At 36.0% G+C, this 19,455-nt stretch overlaps 1 protein-coding gene across 1 annotated transcript; it reads right to left on the reverse strand.

Annotated features, from left to right (window-relative positions):
• Positions 1–861: 861 nt before the first annotated feature.
• Positions 862–2,515, reverse strand: LOC131155829 (probable jasmonic acid carboxyl methyltransferase 2). Its single transcript, XM_058109274.1, has 4 exons — positions 2,441–2,515; positions 1,937–2,350; positions 1,342–1,602; positions 862–1,227 (listed from the first exon to the last, which is right to left on the reverse strand). Exons 1-4 carry the CDS (start codon positions 2,513–2,515, stop codon positions 862–864), a joined length of 1,116 nt encoding a protein of 371 aa, XP_057965257.1.
• Positions 2,516–19,455: the final 16,940 nt, after the last annotated feature.

The following is a 19,455-nucleotide window of genomic DNA, read 5'->3' on the forward strand; positions in this document are numbered from 1 at the left end:
AAATCTATTTTTCACTCTATTTAAGAGCAGTTTGGTTTGATTTGGCATTTAAAAATCCTGCAGCAAATCATTAGATTAAATCGTTGAGTATGAACTTGAAAAGTGTTAAGAAAAAGAATATATATATATATATATATATATATATATATATATATATATATATCAAGAAAAGTAAGAAAGAAAATAAAAAAAATACTAAATCAACGAATAAAAATTTAAGTTTAGATATCATTAATATTTGAATTTTTAAAATTTTTGATCATATTAGAATAATTTTACATTATTAATAATATTTACTATAAAAGGAAAATATAATAAAAAATAATTTTTTTTCTTATTTTCTTTTTCTTCTCCCAAATAAAATCTTTAATCCAAACATGCTTTAACAATTTAGTTTTTTGGTTTCATTGATTACATTAAAAAGCAATCAAGAGCTCGGGCTTTTGTCTACTTTCCATCTCCCACTTCAAATTTCTTCACCTCAAAATACCTCTCCTAATCACCTTTTTCGGGGAGAAGTCTTAAATTTGGACTTATATGAATTCCAATAAAATAAATACAAAGTTGTATTGAATTTTATATAAACTCATTCAAATTCAAATCTAAAGCTTAAAATTCATATTTCCATATACAGTATTTATGATTTCCCCTACTCTTTGGTAAGCAAAAAATCTTGTTGAACAAAAGAGGAACAAACAGCACACAAACAGAACTCTCTTATACTCCTCCTTGCAGACTATCTAATACTTCAAGAGACAAAATGAAACCCACAAGACACACAATACACCAGTTCTAATTCTAACATTGATATCATCTCCTCCAAGCATGGTTTCGCAATACTGTAAATTAAATCTTCAAGTCTCAACCTTTCTTTGTCAAGGAAACCACAACCTTCATATACTTGCACGTCTCCTTCTCCATGTGATCCACGACGATCTCCTTAAACCTTCGAAACAAATCATCAAGGATTGCTTCTCCGAAATGACTAGCCAGAATGGGTTCTCCCCCTGCTCTTATGGCTGCTGCAATCATCTCTCCTCTCCTGCCCTTGCCCATTGCACTGCCTTGGTTAACATGGCCTATGTGAGCATCCCAACCCATTTCAAAAGTATCGACTCTCCGAATGAAAAATGATCCTTCTGCCTCGATCACATTCTCTATTTCACTTGCAGTAGGTCGGTAGAATGGCATGTTGAATGAGTCCAACTTCGCCTCTTGGATCGCGCCCTGCCATTAGACTAAACACAATGATTCTGAGGTACTATGAAGTTTTCCTGTTACTTAAGTAGTGTACTCTGGGAGCTTATGCTAATTTGTCTGGTGTTTTTATACCCATATTACCTCTAACACCATGTCATTGAGTTTAAGGCCAACAACTTCCCAAATGCAGCGTGGGTCCTCGCTTCTGAAGCTGCTGAGGATTGTTAGGACCATACGGCCACCGGGGACTACCTCTTCTGCTCGAGACTTGAGAAACAGTGTGAAGTCTCTTTGGAATTGCTCCAAGTATGCTTTGTGCACAGCAGGAGGGCTCGTCTTTGCAATGCAGATATTCCCCTTGTTGAGTGGTAATCCTGTTTCGCTCACTAACCCTTTCGGAACCTGTTTTTACCTCGCATTGTGCGACATAAATATGCAAACTTTTCACATTATAGCCACCAATTAAGCTAAAAAAGCACTTTTCATCTTTCAAAAATAAAAATAGATAAATTTTTAACTTACATAGTTAGGTATCTTTGAAAGAGAACTGTAACTAAGCTATTGTCTACAACATCAAAGTAGGTAAGTTATGTGAAGCTAATGGTTTGATTTTCATTTGCACAACATGTATGTGTAACACATTCTGTCAAATAGAAGAAGTTTAAAGATCAAGCCTACAGTGATGTATCAACTTCTGTAACTATGACCCAGATGAGGCGTGAAGAAGTTAGTTCACCTGTGAGAGCCAGTGAAGACTAGAAGAAGAGTGAACTAGGTGCAGCGAATTGCTTGGGAAAAGCCTCCCGTAGAATGACCCAGGCACTCCAGCAATGAAACATCTCCCTAGCCCAATTCCCTTTTCTCGCTCCAGCTTCTTACTGAAGCTTGGTAATGACCTGAACAAAGTGTCAAAGTCATTTCCTGGGAGATCGTTCAAGTAAACCTGCAGCAGGGGTGGCTGGCGATTTAGTCGTAGGAGTGTGGCATTGATGGTTTCTACAATCTGTGATACCACCATGAGGGTGTTGGGTCCTGAAGAACACCCAAAGTCTGCTATGTTCAAACACTCAGGGAGGTTGGGGCTGTATTGCTCCACTAGCCCTATTGTGCTTTCTTCCAGCATGAGCTTCGCCATGGATATCACAGTCCTCTGTAAGAAAAAAATTGATCAAACCTCTTAAGCTTAGCAGTGAAAAAGAGAAAAAGGAATTAAGATCATGATTGAGAGAGAGAGAGAGACTTGGAGATAGGAGTTGCTTGCATAGCTTGATTCTCCCATTCCTCCATTCATGTGAAGGACTTGCTCCATCTTCATTGCTGCTTTCAAATGGTCATTTCCCTCTCCCCTGCTCCTCTTATACAAGATCATAAATAAATACATTCTCTTTTTTTGTAAATGGTTCAAGCTTTAAACCCAACATCATGATTTTGATTATATCCATAAATATGCACAATTTGGGTCTTTTGCATATAATTATATCACATATATGGCGCACTCAAGTATGAGTGCTCCATATATATATTTATAAAATTTCTATTAGTGATAGGAGGGGGAAAGAATATGATTTACCAGAAACATTAAAGGGGAGGAGGCCTTTGCCTTTATGTTTATTTATTTATTGGGAGGTCTGCAATAGTTGTCATTTTGCTGTAGGAGCAAAAACGGACAGGTGCTAGTACTTGGGCCCAGCTTTTGGGATTCATCTATCCTTCAGCATCACCTGGTTTCCCATTTTGGTGAGTTGGGTAATGTGTTTGGGCTTTCATTAGGATTTATGGGCAATGGATCCAATTCAAGGCAGAGTTCAGGCTGAGCTCGGTTGTGTAAAACTACATTGTCTTTGCTGGCCCAGCCTACGAGAACAGCCAAAGCCCGTAAATCTAAATCTAGCAAACTTCCTAACTCCAGAGTTAATTCCTGGTGAACTGCATCAGATCCAAAGGACAGTGTTTGAAAATATTAAGTAGTGTTCGGAAATATGGATTTCAAGGCTTAGGTTTAGATTTGTGTAGACTTGGACAAAACTTAATACAAATTTGTACGGTGTTTTTAGTCCAAATCCACATACATTCAAATCCAAGACCTGAAATCCGTGTACTCCAAATTCCCAACATAGGGTAAGTTGATGGTTTTCCTGCGATACGCAAGCAGGTTTAGACTTATGTAGACTCGGACAAAACTTAATACAAATTTGTACTGTATTTTTTGTCCAAATCCACATAGATCTAAATCCAAGATTTGAAATTCGTACACTCCAAATTCCCAACACAGGGTAGGTTCATGGTTTTTGTAAAATGTAAAGAAACTGTACCTAACAAGCTTGAAAATAGAGAGAGATGAGAGAAGAAGAAGAATCAATATTTCTTATTGTATGAAAAATTGAATAACAATGCTATACAATCAATTTACTTATATGGATACAATGACTATTTACAACTTGCCATCTGGACCACTAATATTCATTATTGGATAAACTAACTTAACTACCAATTATGGCCTTTTGTTTCTGTTTTGCTTCTTGAGCCTTTAGCTCCGGACCTTCTTGTAAGCTCCAACACCCCCCCTCAAGATGAGAATGGATGTTAATCATTCCCATCTTGTGAATAAGATGATGGAAACTGAGGGAACCAAGGGGTTTGGTTAATATATCAACTAACTGGTGTTTAGAAGGAATGTGTATGATTTTAATGAGGCCTTCTTGTAATTTTTCTCGAACCAAGTGTGTAACACCCAGACCCCGAGAGGCTTGGGATATTAACTTTTTACTACTAATTTACAGCGGAAGCAAAATAAACTCAATTTTTATTAAACCAGAGCGCTAATTATCCATATTACAATTAATTATTTCAAAAGAAGAAAAATTACATAACCATAAATATCTGACATTATACTAATATTTCTAAACAAATCTTTATTTTTCTATTCCCATCTGCATGCTTGCTAAGCCTGATTTCCAACATGCTCTTCAGAGTTATCTGAAATAAAAATATGATTGGAGTGAGACGACGCTCAATAAGTAAATAAGATTATTATTAGTGTGTGACCAAAATGAGCTTTTTAAAAATTTCGTAAAACAATATTTAATACTATAACTTCAAATTTCTTTTAGAATAAATATAAATTTAAAAATTTCTGCATAAAATTTTTTTCATTAATTACAACAGTAAAATTTTATAATTATATACTATAACTGTTAAATTAAACTTTTAACTTTAAAACTGTAAAAATATTTAATGATAAATATACATATACTTTTCCTTATACGTTTTCCTTATATCGTCATTTAAGCACCAAAATGATTCTTTTCACGTAAACTTATAGTTTTCTTCAAATCATTAGTAACTTTGTATACGTAATTAAATATGTATAAACATATATTATAAAAATCACCCTTAGGCCTGTTTGCCGTTAGTCATGTTTACCCCCATGACTGGGTTGTGCGGTCCGAAGACTGGATTTAGCTGGCTGGCCGATCAAACTAAATCAACATACATAACTTTAAGTGAGATTTTCCTTATTAAGTCCTGATCTGGAACCAGGTGTGCACTCAGGAGAAATCCACTAATATAAATAACCACTCTGTAAACAGTGTGGGTGCACTCTGATCTGTATAAACTTTAAGCTGCGGTACCGAGCATCTGTAACTTTGAACTTTCGTTGCCATAAGGGGTTTTAAAATCATCTTATTATAATTTATGCAATTTAAAATAATAGCGTAAAAATCTCATCTTTACTCATATTTTCATAAAAAATGCAACGTAGAAATAAACTCATGTCACACAATTTTTGTGTTAAAAATATATATAATTTTATTTTTGAATAGAAAGAAATGCTGAAAATTTACTCGAGGGGATTAGAACATTTTTTAACCCAAAAATAGATGCAAGTATATTAAAGATAGAACTGGTATAATTAAATATACGTAAAAGTAAAATCATGGAAATTTTGTGGAACTAATTAACATAATTGAAATTTACTTATAAAATAAACTCAGGTATAAATTTAAAATAAAAAAAAAACTAACATAATCAAAATTTACTTACCTTCTTCTTTTACCGCGTGCTACGAACACAATAACTATCTTTAAGAAATGAGATCGGAAAGAGTGGGTGAGTGAGAACTTATTCAAAAATTCTCTCTCCACCACAAATTCTTTCACTCACTAATCCTTCTTTTCCTTGGAAAATTGTTGTGAAAAATGAAGGTTGAGAGCTCCCTATTTATAGGAAAATTTTGGGGAAGAAATGAAATTTATAAAAGTGTGAGGAGATGGGTGAAATTATAATTTTTTTAAAATTAAAGAATGGACAAGGGATGGGCAAGGTATGGGTTGAGTATGGGATGGGGATGGAGGCCATGTGGGAGTGCTTGCCACCATTCCCATTAAATAAATTTTTAATTAATCACTTACCTAATTAATTAGTCAATTAGTTAATTAATTATTTTATTATTTTATTATTTTTCTTAATCATTATTATTATCATTGTTTTTACTTTTAAACTATTTTTAGTATTTATTTATTTTATTATTTATTTTTGAACAAGAATTAAATTTGAATTTTGAAAACTCATGTGGCCCCCACACAACTTCGAGACCCAAATGGATCCTACATAATTCGAATAACTCTTATACGATTGTATGCATCTTACATAGCTTTGAGATTCGTGTTAACCTCCATACGGCTTCGGGACTCATGTGGGCCCTATACAGTCTTGTGGGCCCCGCATAGGATACCTATATTATTATTATTTTATCATATATTTTTAGAAATTATATCAATCAAAACACTATTTTATGTATATATATTTATTTATGTGTACAAACAGTGTCTATCCTGTTTATCCTATGAAATTTCATTTTGACCAGACCGACCTCCAGGGAGCGACTGAGCCGCAATGGTCTCTGAGCACTCGCTTAGACAAGGTCTTTCTTAGGCATCAAACATGGAATCAAGGATCCTACAGAAAAACACTTCTGTATTGATATTAACTCAATGACCATTTTTATTATTTTATTATTATTGTGCTTTAATCATATATATATTTTTGGGTCATCACAAAGTGACAATCTAGTTGAAAATGCTTAGTCCTTTCATGGTGCACAGGATTAGAAGTAATTTCAGAAGCTGGTTTGCTATTAGTATATAATAAGGCAGCTTGAGAATGTTGAACATTTAAATCATCTAGCAGATATAGGAGCCATTGAATTTCATATGTAATTGTAGCTAAGGCCCTGTACTCAGATTTAGTGGATGATCTGCTGATAGTAGGCTGTTTCTTTGATTTCTATGAGACAAGAGAATCTCCTATAAGCACTGTGAACCCAGTTACACTTCTTCTAGTGTCCAAGCAACCACCCCAGTCACTATCTGAGTATGCTTTCAGATGTAGAAATGAATTTGCAGATATGAAAAGTCCCTGACCTGGTGTTGCTTTAATGTACCTAAGTACCCTTTCAGCAGCTTGAAGATGTAATGTGCTTGGATTGGCCATAAACTAGCTCAATGCTTGACCAGAATAAGCTATGTCAGGCCGAGTTATAGTTAAGTACAACAATCGACCTATAAGCCGTCTATATGATGCCGGATTAGTGATAGATGGTGAAGAATCCGTTGGACTTAGTTTCAGATTGGACTTAATAGGAAAAGTTACTGGTTTACAACCAGAGAAACCACTATCTTGCAGAATATCCAGAGCATATTTTCTTTGAGAGATAGTAATGCCTTTAGCTGATCTGGCTATTTCCAGACCCAATATGTATATGAGCTCACCAAGATCCTTGATGGTAAAGGAATCATGGAGAAATTGCTTGACTATATTAATCTGGTCAATACTATCAGATGCAAGGATTTTATCATCAACATAAATGAGTAAGGCTATGAAAGCTGAGGGGGTTTGTTTGATAAATAAAGAAGAGTCTAATTTTCCCTGAGTGAAGCCAAGTTGCATTAAAGAATGAGACAGTTTGGAAAACCATTGCCTTGATGCTTGTTTCAGTCCATAGATGCTCTTTTTGAGCTTGCATACTTGAGGGTCATTGGCTGAGGAATAGCTTGGTGGCAACTGCATATACACTTCTTCATTAAGATCTTCATGCAAGAAGACATTATTGACTTCTAATTGATGTAAATGCCACTGCTTTACTGTAGCAATAGCAAGTAAGACTCTCACAGTTGTCATCTTAGCAATAGGCGAATAAGTATAAAAAAATCCTAGCTCCTCTTGTTGAGTGTAGCCCTTTGCCACTAGTCTTGCTTTATACCTTTCAACTGTGCCATCAGCATTAAACTTGACATAATAAACCCATTTACAACCTATTGCAGTCTAGTTTGGAAGTAAAATAGCAAGATCCCAAGTTTTGTTTAATTCAAGAGCCTTTATTTCTTCTACCATGGCAGCTTGCCAATGAGGATGATAAATAGCTTGTTTGAAGGTTTTGGGTTCGAAAGTTGAAGTAATAGCAACAACAAAAGCTTTATATCTAGGGGATAATTGAGAAGTAGAAAGATAATGAAATGTAGAATGAGACTTACCTTCATTAGAAGTTGAATTGTAGTTGGGAGATAATTGAGAAATTGAAGTTGTTTGAGCCATATTACCACAATAGAAATTTTGTAAGTATGTAGGAGGATTTCTAATCCTTTGAGACCTTCTGAGAGTTTCAAATTGAGTGTTTTCAATTGGAGCGATCTCATCTTGAGGAATTGATGTAATAGGAATTGAAGAAGAATTGGGTTCTGAAGATTCAAAAAATTGAGGGAAATTGGGAAAGACAAAGGGTGTATGAACTGTGTTTGGTACGGAAGGAAATATAGATTCATGGAAAACTACATTTCTGGAAATAAATGTTTTGAGAGTAACAAGATCCAAACGTTTATATCCTTTGATATATATTTGGTGGATAACCTAAAAACAGGCATTTTGAAGCTCTTGGTTGGAATTTTCTTGTGTGAGCTATGAGTGTGCTAGCAAAACACAAACACCCACAAAATTTAAGATGATTGTAATCTGGATGTTTTTGAAATAAAAGGAAGTATGGTGTTTGATTTTTGAGAATGGAAGAAGGGGTTCTATTTATAAGATGTGTGGCTGTTAGCATACAATCTATCCAATAAGAAAGTGGCAACTTTGACTTAAAAAGCAAAGCTCTAGCAACATTAAGTAAGTGTTGATGTTTTCCTTCAACTTTATTATTCTGTTGGGGTGTTTCAACACAAGACAATTGGTGTATTATGCTATGATCATTGTAGAAATCAGGTATGTTAAACTCTTGGCCATTATTAGTCATAAGAATTTGAATAGTTGTGTTGAATTAAGTATGAATATAAGAAATAAAATTTATGAGAATGTGCGAGTTTCTGTTTTGATTTTCATGAGATAAAGCCAAGTAAATCTTGTATAGTCATCTACAATTGTTAGGAATAATGAAAACCAGAATATGAAACAGTTGAGAAGGGGCCCCAAATGTCACAATGGACTAACTGAAAAGCTTTGTTTGAATAGCTATTTGATACTGGGAATGCAAGCCTTTTCTGTTTGGCTAAAGGACAAACTTCATTGATGTGATTTTGATTTGCTAATACATTGGAATCTATCTCACTAATGAATTTTAATCTGGTAAATGGAATATGTCCTAGTCGAAGATGCCAAATATCAGCATTGATGTTACAATTATTTGCTAAAGAAACATAAGATACACAATTAAAATTAGGTTTACTCATTGCTAGAACAGAAGGTTGTTGTAGGTGATATAGGCCAGACTTCACTTCAGCAAGACCAATCATCTTCCTGATGATTAGGTTCTGCAAAATACATTTGGATTGAAGGAAAAACAACCCAATAGAATTATCTTTAATAACTTTTGAAACAGATATGAGATTAACATTGAATGAAGGAATGTAAAGGGCATTATGTAAGATAATATTAGTTGAGAAATTTAAATTTCCAGTGAAGACAATTGGAACAGATTGGTCGTGATGCCCCAAGTTTTCGTACTATTTTTTTTATTCATGTAAATATCACATATAACCATAAACTGGCCATGTCAACCACTGATATCATAATACATAACCTGACCCGAAAGTGGGTACCGGGTATACAATCATACTCATACACACCCTAACAGCGGAAGTAATTTATAATTATATACATACATACCACAACGAATACACATAACAGAGTACTACCATACACACATATACAAGTCCAACACAAAAACTCTAGGGGAATCAACCCTCCTTAGCACAAAATACTCACCTCGTCTACCCAGGGTATCTGCTCCCCTCTATCTCAGAGCTCTATCACCGGGTCTATCTCGGTTTCCTGAAATATTTAAATGATTGGGTGAGACACATCTCAGTAAGACGGAATAAATTATCTATAGTGTGTGGTAATATGAGATTCATTATATCATAACATATATTTGTTTCAGTAACAATATCTTTTGAGAGAATATACCAATTCAATAATCATAATCATATAGATATACAACACAAGTTTTAATAAGCTTTTACTTCCATTTCCAAGACCATTCGTTCGTAACCCAAGTTTTCCGACGAAGTTCCTTAGAATAGGGAAGCTTACCTCTACCCTGATATTGTTTGCAACCTAGCTCGATTAACTTGGATTCAACTATAATTGATACTTATCAGAGCACTCACCTTACTCAGTAAGCCCTCAAGCGGTGTGTTTTACTTCACTTTAATTATTTATTAACTCACACAATTTCATTTATCATTTTCTTTCTTGTTTCTATTCTCATTTCATTTCCATTTCCATTTTAATTTCCTTTTCATTTCCATTTCCATATCAAGCTCATAAGTGTCACTAGTTACCAATACATTCGTGCATGTACTCATGGCTGCCCTGAGGATATCTCTGCACGTCGTGCTTTCCCCCATGAATAGGGTTGTGTGGCCCAAAGGCTAGACCTAACCGTGCTTGGCCGACCCAATTAGGTCAAATAACATCATACATCTCGTATCTGTAGTACGATTGGCTGGCCAATAGTCCTAATCCGGACTCAGGGGGCACAATAACTCTACCATACAACTCAGTCGACTGTTATGCCACACGCTCCACGAGCTCGTGTGGTTGCACTAACACCACTAGCAACGGTACCGTGCTCCATATCAAAACCCATCATTAGGGTTTCCATATCCATCCATTAGGGTTATCTCTGCCACATACCAGCAATCATTATGTGGTATTGACATTTCATCAATCACATGTCTCTATTCATATTTCAGAATTTCTCATTTCAATCCTCATAATTCAGTATTCATATTACATAATTTTACATTGCAATATTTGCATTTCACATATTCACATTTCTCAAAATCATATTTCTCTTATCCACATTTCTCATTTTCATATTGCAAAATTAACGATGCAACAATCACATTTCTCATATTCACATTTTAATATCAGTATTGTAGATTTTTACATTGCAATATTCACATTTCTCACATTCACATTTCAATATCAGTATTACAGAATTTTATATTGCAATATTCACATTTCTCACATTCACATTTCAATATTAGTATTCTCAACACATTTCATCATTTCAATGATATTTCCTTAATTTATAATTCATTTCATCTCATACTATCATATACATATCTCATTTCACAATTATTCAATATTTCTCAAAACATATTTTCATATTTCACATTTCTTCATTTCTCAGAAGATACATTTCCTACACATTTCACTTTAATCATTTTCCCACATTTCATATCAAAACACATTTCAGTATGCCCTATTTCACAAGGTAAATCAATTAACCCTGTTAATACATTTCTCAGTATAAATCATATGCCACACATATTTCATCTGATATTTATATCAATCTCAATTTTCACATATTTCATTAGGTAAAATACATAATACCATTTTCACATATTTCTTAATCCATAAATTTTCATAAATAAATTGCTATAATTTATTCCCCTTACCTGGCTTACTGAGAGGTCCACTAACACCCTAATTTTGACACTCCTCGACGTTCCCAACTCAAAAGCCTAAAAATCACATTTTTACCAAATCAGTCAACTCATTTTTCACAATAATTTCTGTATAATACTACCTACATTTCAAATACTCCAAACAACTTATAATACCCTTAAATTTCTTATTTACCCTGATTTTGGGATGATGCCCAAGAACTCCAAACTAGAAATCTACTCTGCCTATGTTACAGAGAATCTTCTCAGGAACCTCGTGGCAGTTCTCGATCATTAATCCGGGGTTTAACAAAGCCAGAAACGAAGAGAGAAGGAGAGAGAACCGTGGTTCTAGAGAGAGAACCGTGGTTCTAGAGAGAGAAAGTGAGAGAGAGAAAAATTGTACGCTGAAATGAGGGTTTCCAACCTTTATAACTCAGCATTCGTCGACAAATTCAAGTGGTTCGTCGATGAACCCATGAAGACACTTCGTCGACGAGGGGTCTATTTTATTGACGAACCTGAAATTTCCCCAAACTCTCAAAACTCTCAGTAATATCTCGTTGACGAGACACGTGTTTCTTGTCATCGAAATGTATGAGACTTTCATCGACGAAGACCCTGGGTTTGTCGATGAAGCCCTGTTTTTCTTCCTTTTTAAAATTCCCTTTTTCCTTCTCTTTCACTTCTTTTATTATTTTATTTTCCGGGGTCTCTACATTCTCCCCTCCTTATAAAATTTCATCCTCAAAATTTGCCATTCACCACATTTCCATTCCTAAAGAAAAATACCACCATTTTATTAATTATCCTCACTTATGGCGGAGGAATACTGTGATTACATAGGGGTTTTGGGAGATTACAACCATTGAAAGAAAAATTCTTTCCAAAACCATTCTTATCAAAACCAAAACTCTAACTATCCTACACTATACAAATCAAAACACATACCTTAACCGTGGTTCCCACTAAACAGCTGTGGGTATCTCTAGCGCATCTGCTCCTCTAATTCCCAAGAAGCTTCTTCTATTGCATGGTTGCGCCACAAAACTTTTACCAGCGGTATGCTTTTCGTAAGCAGTTCTTGTTCTTTCCAATCCAAAATCTGCACAGGCACTTCTTCATAAGACAATGCATCACTATGCTCCAGTGCCTTATATTTGATCACATGGGATGGATCGGGGACGTATTTTCTCAACATAGATACATGAAATACATCATGAATTCTCGACAAAACAAGCGATAAGGCCAACTTGTAGGCAACTAGACCCACTATTTCAAGAATCTAGAATGGTCCAATATACCTAGGGTTCAGTTTACCCCTCTTCCCAAATATTATAACTTCTTTTAACAGTACCACCCTAAAAAATATATGATCTCCAACGTCAAACCATAACTCTTGTCAGTGAGTATCTGCCTAACTTTTTTGTCGACTGTGTGCTGTTCTAATCCGGTCCCTGATAAGTTTAACTTTATCCTGAGTCTACTGTATCAGCTTTGACCTCAATATCTGTCTCTCCTCAATCTCATCCTAGTACAATGGGGATCGACATCTCTTACCATACAATGCCTCAAATGGTGCCATCCCAATGCTGGCCTGATAGCTGTTATTATATGTAAACTCGACCAGTGGTATAAACCGTAACTAACTGCCTCCAAGGTCCAGCACACATGCATGTGGCATATCCTCCAATATCTATACAGTTCTCTCTGTCTGCCCATTTGACTGAGGATGAAATGTTGTGCTGAACGAAAATAGAGAACCTATGGCCTCCTGCAAACTCCTCCAGAAACGGGATGTAAATCGTGAGTCTCGATCTGAAACTATGGACACTGACACGCCATACATTCTCACTATATCTTGAATGCATAACTCTGCCAATCTGTTTAAGGAGTAGTTCACTCTGATAGGCAGAAAATGGGCAGTCTTCGTAAGTCGATCCACAACTACCCAGATGGCATCCTGTCAATGTAGTGTTGGCGGTAACCTAGTGACAAAATCCATTACTATGTGCTCCCACTTCCACTCAGGAATATATAGTGGCTGTAAAGACCCCGCTGGTCTTTGATGCTCAACTTTCACTTGTTGGCATATCAAACACTGTGCTACAAACTCAGCAATTTCTCTTTTCATCCAGCTCCACCATAACGATTCACGAAGATCCTCGTACATTTTAGTGCTACCAGGATGTACCGTATACAAGGATTAGTGCTCTTCTTCTAGAATCACTTTTTTAATCTCAGGATTGGCAGGTAGACATAACTTGGTACGAAACCTCAAGGCCCCATCATCTGAGATACTGAAATCTTCTTCTAGACCATCCTATACTTTTCCTATAAGCTCTACCAGCTCTGCATCACCCCTTTGTGCTGCTTTAATTCTTTCTTGTAGAGTCGGTTGCAACACCAGGTTGATAATATATGCCTGATGATCACACTCTATGAGTTTTATCCCCAGTCTCTCCAGATCCATCTAAACCGGATGCTATATCACCATTGTAGATACCAATGCACCCACTGATTTCTGACTCAAAGCATCAGCTACCACATTAGGCTTTCCCGGGTAGTAACTGATGGTGCAGTCATAATTTTTTATCAACTTCAACCATCTCCTCTGCCTCATGTTCAATTCTTTCAGTGTGAAAAAGTATTTCAGGCTTTTGTGATTAGTAAAAATTTCACACCTACCCCCATAAAGATACTGTCGCCAAATCTTTAGTGCATATACCACTGCTGCTAACTCTAGATCATGGGTAGGGTAATTATTCTCATATTTTTTTAATTATCGAGAGACATATGTTATCACTCTCCCCTACTGCATCAGAACACAGTCGCGCCCTTTATGCGATGCATCACTATAAATCACAAAACCCTCTTCACCTAAAGGAATCATCAACACTGGTGCAGTGATGAGCCACTGTTTTAAATCCTGGAAGCTTTGCTTATATTCATTAGACCACTAAAATTTCATCCCTTTCCTGGTTAATCTCATCAAAGGTCCCGACAATTTGGAAAAACCATCAACAAACCTGCGGTAGTATCTAGCCAATCCGAGTTCCTGCACATTCTTCTGTCGCACCCAATCTACTACCACCTCAATTTTACTTGGGTCTTCTAAGATACCACCCCTAGAGATCACATGTCCAAGGAAGGTAACCTGCTCTAGCTAGAACTTGCACTTCTTTAATTTCGCAAATAATTTCTTTTCCCTCAGTACCTGAAGTACTATCCTTAGATGTTCCTCGTGATCCTATGGATGAATACACCAGTATATCATTAATGAATACCACCACAAACTGATCTAGATACTGGTGAAAAACCCTCTTCATCAAATCCAGAAACACTGCAGGAGCATTTTTCAATCCAAACGGCATAACCAAAAATTCGTAGTGGCCATACTGAGTCCTAAATGCCATTTTTGAAATATCCTCTGCTCTGACCTTTACTTGATGATACCCAGACCGTAAATCTATCTTCGAGAAAATCGGTGTCCTTTGTAACTGATAAAACAAATCATCGATGCGGGGAAGCAGGTATTTATTCTTAATAGTCACTTTGTTAATTTCTTGGTAGTCGATGCACATTCTTATCGATCCATCTTTCTTTTTCACAAATAATACAGGCGCTTCCCATGGCGACTTGCTAGGCCGAATAAATCCCTTATCTAATAATTCCTGTAACTGATCCTTCAACTCCTTTAATTCTGTCGGTGCCATTTTGTATGACGTTTTCGAAATTTGCGCTGTCCCCAGTACTAGATCAATAAAAAACTCTACCTCATGATCAGGAGGTAGTCTCAGCAAATCCTTGGTAAAAGCATCAAGAGAATCTTTCACTACTGGGATATCCTTTATCCTCAACTCTCCTTCTGATACTGCCTTTACACGAGCCACAGAACCCTGACAACCCTCTAGCAGCAATCGCCTCGCCTGAATGGTGGATAACATATGTGGTAGGGTATGCACACAAGACCCCAAAAACATGTACTCCCATCCCCCCAGAGGTATGAACACTACCTCTCTCTGATGGCAATCTATACTGGCATAGTGAGCAGTTAGCCAGTCCATACCCAGTATCACCTCAAACCCATACATGTCCAAGACCACCAGATCAGCTAATAAAATCCTCCCCTGAATGCATACCGAACAGTTACTAAGTACTTTACTATATATCCCCACAACCCCTGTTGGTGTAGCCATTGACAAACTAACACCCAACTACTATGTTTCTAACCCATAAAATTTAACAAACTCCTAGGCGATAAAAAAATGAGTCACCCCTGAATCAAATAAAGTAGTAGCTATAAATGACATAATTGAAACTGTACTTGTCATAATATCTCCTGTTGCCTATGCATCCCCTGGTGTCAGCGCGTAGACTCAACTTGGGCAATATTCCTATGTTGTCTGCCTCGAGGTTCCTGATGACCTCCTCGGTATGGTCCATAAGCTGGTGTAGCAACTGGCGGTGCAGAACAGTCCCTCGCCATATGCCCAGGCTGATAGCATCGATAACATATCACCTCTCTGACCCGACATTCTCCCGGGTGTTTCTGGAAGCATTTGGTGTAACGACCTGATTTTTCATGTCATTTTTTTTTACTTAAACATATATATCAAATCTCCCTGTATTATCTGTTGAAAATATCTCAGACCCCAAGGGAGCACTGAGGAAACTCTGTTCACATTACATTCCTAAGTAACAGTAAACATAAAACTGTAAACTATATTCACAATACCAAAAATCTAAAAGTCCCCAAATATACATTACAAAACTCCTAGTGAAATCCATCAAGACCCTAGAATCTACCCAAAACAACCAACACCCAGGAAACACTCACCCTTCCAAAAAGGGCAGCGCACAAACCTCTGTACCTGCAAGCCTGATATGCTCGCCTAACCGGATCACCTAAAAAATGTTAAGCCACTGGGATGAGACAACACTCAATAAGAGGAAATATGCTATCACTAGTGTGTGACAACTGAGTTACACAATAAATATACTGACATAATACTGAAACTGTAAAACTGTTAGTGTAGTATACTATACGGATTACGTTCATTATAGTTTAAAATATAACTGTATATCTGAGTTTTCTAGCTACACATAATTCTAATATTATAATAACTTTGCTGTTGTACTGTAAACCTATATATATAGAAGTAACTGTGATAATACCCTGGGAACTGAATGTCATGATTTAACCCCTCATGAAAGGATTGTGCGACCTATAGGCAGGACTTAACTCTGGTTGGCCTGCCAGGTAAGTCAATCTGAAACTCTACCAATCACCAATCTAGCCCACTACAATCTCTTCAAGCACAATAACTAGTCTCTACCTCGTCAAATCGGCCTCCTCAACCCAAAACACTGTGGAGACTACAATCTCTCCATAGACACGATTGACAGAATCCACATACTATCTGAGATATGTGGTTGCACTCTGATATGAAAATAGTAACGATATTGTGCTTTGTTGTCTGAATCTGATTGAATATTTCCATGGGGTCTGATACTATTTAGGACTGATACTTATAATTATCCTACTGTTTTTACCATGATCTTGAAATAACCATAACATTTCTAAACTGATTTGCATAATTTGAATATCTGTCTGAATAACTGAATAACTGAGTGTTATGGTTCTGAAGTCATGGCATTCTGAAAAATACTATAAATCATATCTTCTGAAAACTGCATATTGATATTTTATGCTAATATATTGTAAAATATTTATCTGTATAATATCTGTAAAATATCTGTCTACAAAATATATCTATCTGTATATTTTCACCCCGAAACATATAGATATTGCTGATGTAATTTCTGAAATTTCTAGCATAGTATATTTCCCTTACCTATTTGACTGGGAGGCTAGCCTCTACTAAACTCTTGCACTCTTAGTGTACCAACCCCATAAACCTGAATTTACATATACAAATTCTCTAGTAAATCAATACACCCATATTTCCTGAGTTTGTCTATTCATTATTTCTTGAACTATAATTTACCTGGGCTTTTGAAAAGATACTTTCTGGGGTCCTCAACCCATGACTATAGGGGCCTAAAACACCCTATTCCTGAAAATATGACACCCTAAATAATACTAGTAATACTGAAAATACTCACATAATCTACTTACCCTGGTTTTGGGATGGTTCCCAAACTTCTCAAATCAACATTTCGCTCTGGTTATGCTGTAGAGAATCTCCCCAAGATCACTGTGGTAGCTTTTGATTGTCAAACCGGGGAGAGATGGAGTTGAAATCTTAGAGAGAAGTCAGAGAAACCATTTTAGAGAAAGAGAGAAGAATTATAAAATGAATTTCCCGTCAAAAATTTGTTTTAGGGCTATATATAAAATGTTGTACACGTGACCTCGTCGACGAGCCACGTCACCTCGTTGATAAGTCCAAGTTATAGTCTTGTCGAAGAATGCCTACTCCTCGTCGACGAGATTCAGGCCTTGAAAATGCCCTCTCGGTAACTTCTCGTCAATGAGATGAATGTCCCCCTCGACGAACCCAAGAAGGATGCTCATCGACGAGTGTCCTATGTTTGTCGACGAGACCCTGTAAATTCCCTTAAAAATTTCCTTGTTTCTCTCTTTTCTTTTATTAGTTAATACTATAATTATTCGGGTCTCTACATTCTCCCCTCCTTATAAAGTTTCATCCTCAAAATTTACTATCTGTATACCAAATGCCTGTACTGAACACCATCCATTAAGAAAAACAGACTACTTATTTTATTACTTACCCTCACTTGTGATGGAGGAAAACAGTGGTTACATTCAAGGTCCTAGGAGATTACAAATATACCTATAAAAGAAAATTCTCCCAAAACCAAAACATTACCTATCCTATAATCTAAAACACAACCATATAAGTATCACTCTACACTAAACAAACTTTGTCTTTATTTAAACAATACTGACTAATACTATAATTCATTGAATAAGTATGGGTACTTCTATCTAATTTCTTTCTCAAACTCCCAAAAAACTTCTTCTATAACATGGTTTTTCCACAAAACTTGCACTAGTTGAATTTCCTTGGTGTGTAATTCCTGTATATTTCGGTCTAAGATCTGTACTGGTGCTTCCTCATAGGCTAGTGAATCTCTAAGCTCTATTTCTACATAACTGATTATATGGGATGGGTCTGGGATGTATTTCCTTAGCATGGTAACATGGAATACATTATGTATTCTAGACAAAACTTGTAACGACCCAAAAATTTGAAATAATTAGGAAATACAATAAATGAAATGGATTAATGGATAATATGGGGGAAAAGGAAGGATTTTAGAAGGTACAACAGGCCTCGTCGACGAATGTCCTGTCTTCATCGACGAGTGTCCCTTTAAGGATTGTCGACGAAGTCAGTTCCTTATCGATGAAGGAATCCCGAGAGAGTAATTTTGAAACTCTGAATTTCATCGACGAAGGTATCTTCTCATCGACAAAGTCTCTACAATGCTTCGTCGACGAACCCACTTGTCTCGTTAACGAAACCCTGCCTATAAATAGTATTTCTCTCATGATTTCAGTGAGAAACTCGGGAACCCTCACTCTCTCTCTCTCTCTCTAAAAATGAACCTCCAGCCTTCTCTCTTCGATTTCAAGTCGAATTTAAACCATTTTGACGATCCGGAACTGTCATAAGGTTCGTAGGATCGTTCTCTATAAGGCTGTAGGAGCTGATCATTGGTTTGAGGGGTTTGGGAAACATCCTAAAATCAGGGTAAGTGAATTATTTTGGGGTTTTCTTAATGAATAAAGTTATTTGAAGCCTAGAAAGTAGTAAATAGGTGTTTTTCTTAAGATTTGAGTTAGTTGGGATTTATTTTAATTAAAATAGGATTTTTGGATTCAGGGTCCAAGTGAATGCTGTGGGTATCGGTTCGGGGATCCTACCAGCGTAGTTCGAAAGTTAGGTAAGGGGAAATTACATATTAAACCAGATTTTTCTTGAATTAAAATGGATTATGTTTATTTAAGTATATATGTTTCCATGTGGGTATAAAACGCCATCCATGTAAAACTATGTTTTCTGAGCCTTGGATTGCTTGTATAGCTATGTATATGTGAAAGTAAACGAATGAAAGTGAAAAATAATTTTTGAGGAATTATGTAAGAAATGAAATGTATTTTTAGCATGTAAATGTTAAATGCAGGTTAACCTATTTTACAATATTATGTATGAATTTTACTGTTAAATTGTGTGGCATGAGATTCTGTGTAATTATATGTTAAAAGTATAAGATGCAGGTTAAGCAAGTAAAACATTAAGAATAAAATATGATA

The sequence above is a fragment of the Malania oleifera genome, chromosome 5 (assembly GCF_029873635.1).
Source record: "Malania oleifera isolate guangnan ecotype guangnan chromosome 5, ASM2987363v1, whole genome shotgun sequence".
Taxonomy (NCBI): domain Eukaryota; kingdom Viridiplantae; phylum Streptophyta; class Magnoliopsida; order Santalales; family Ximeniaceae; genus Malania; species Malania oleifera.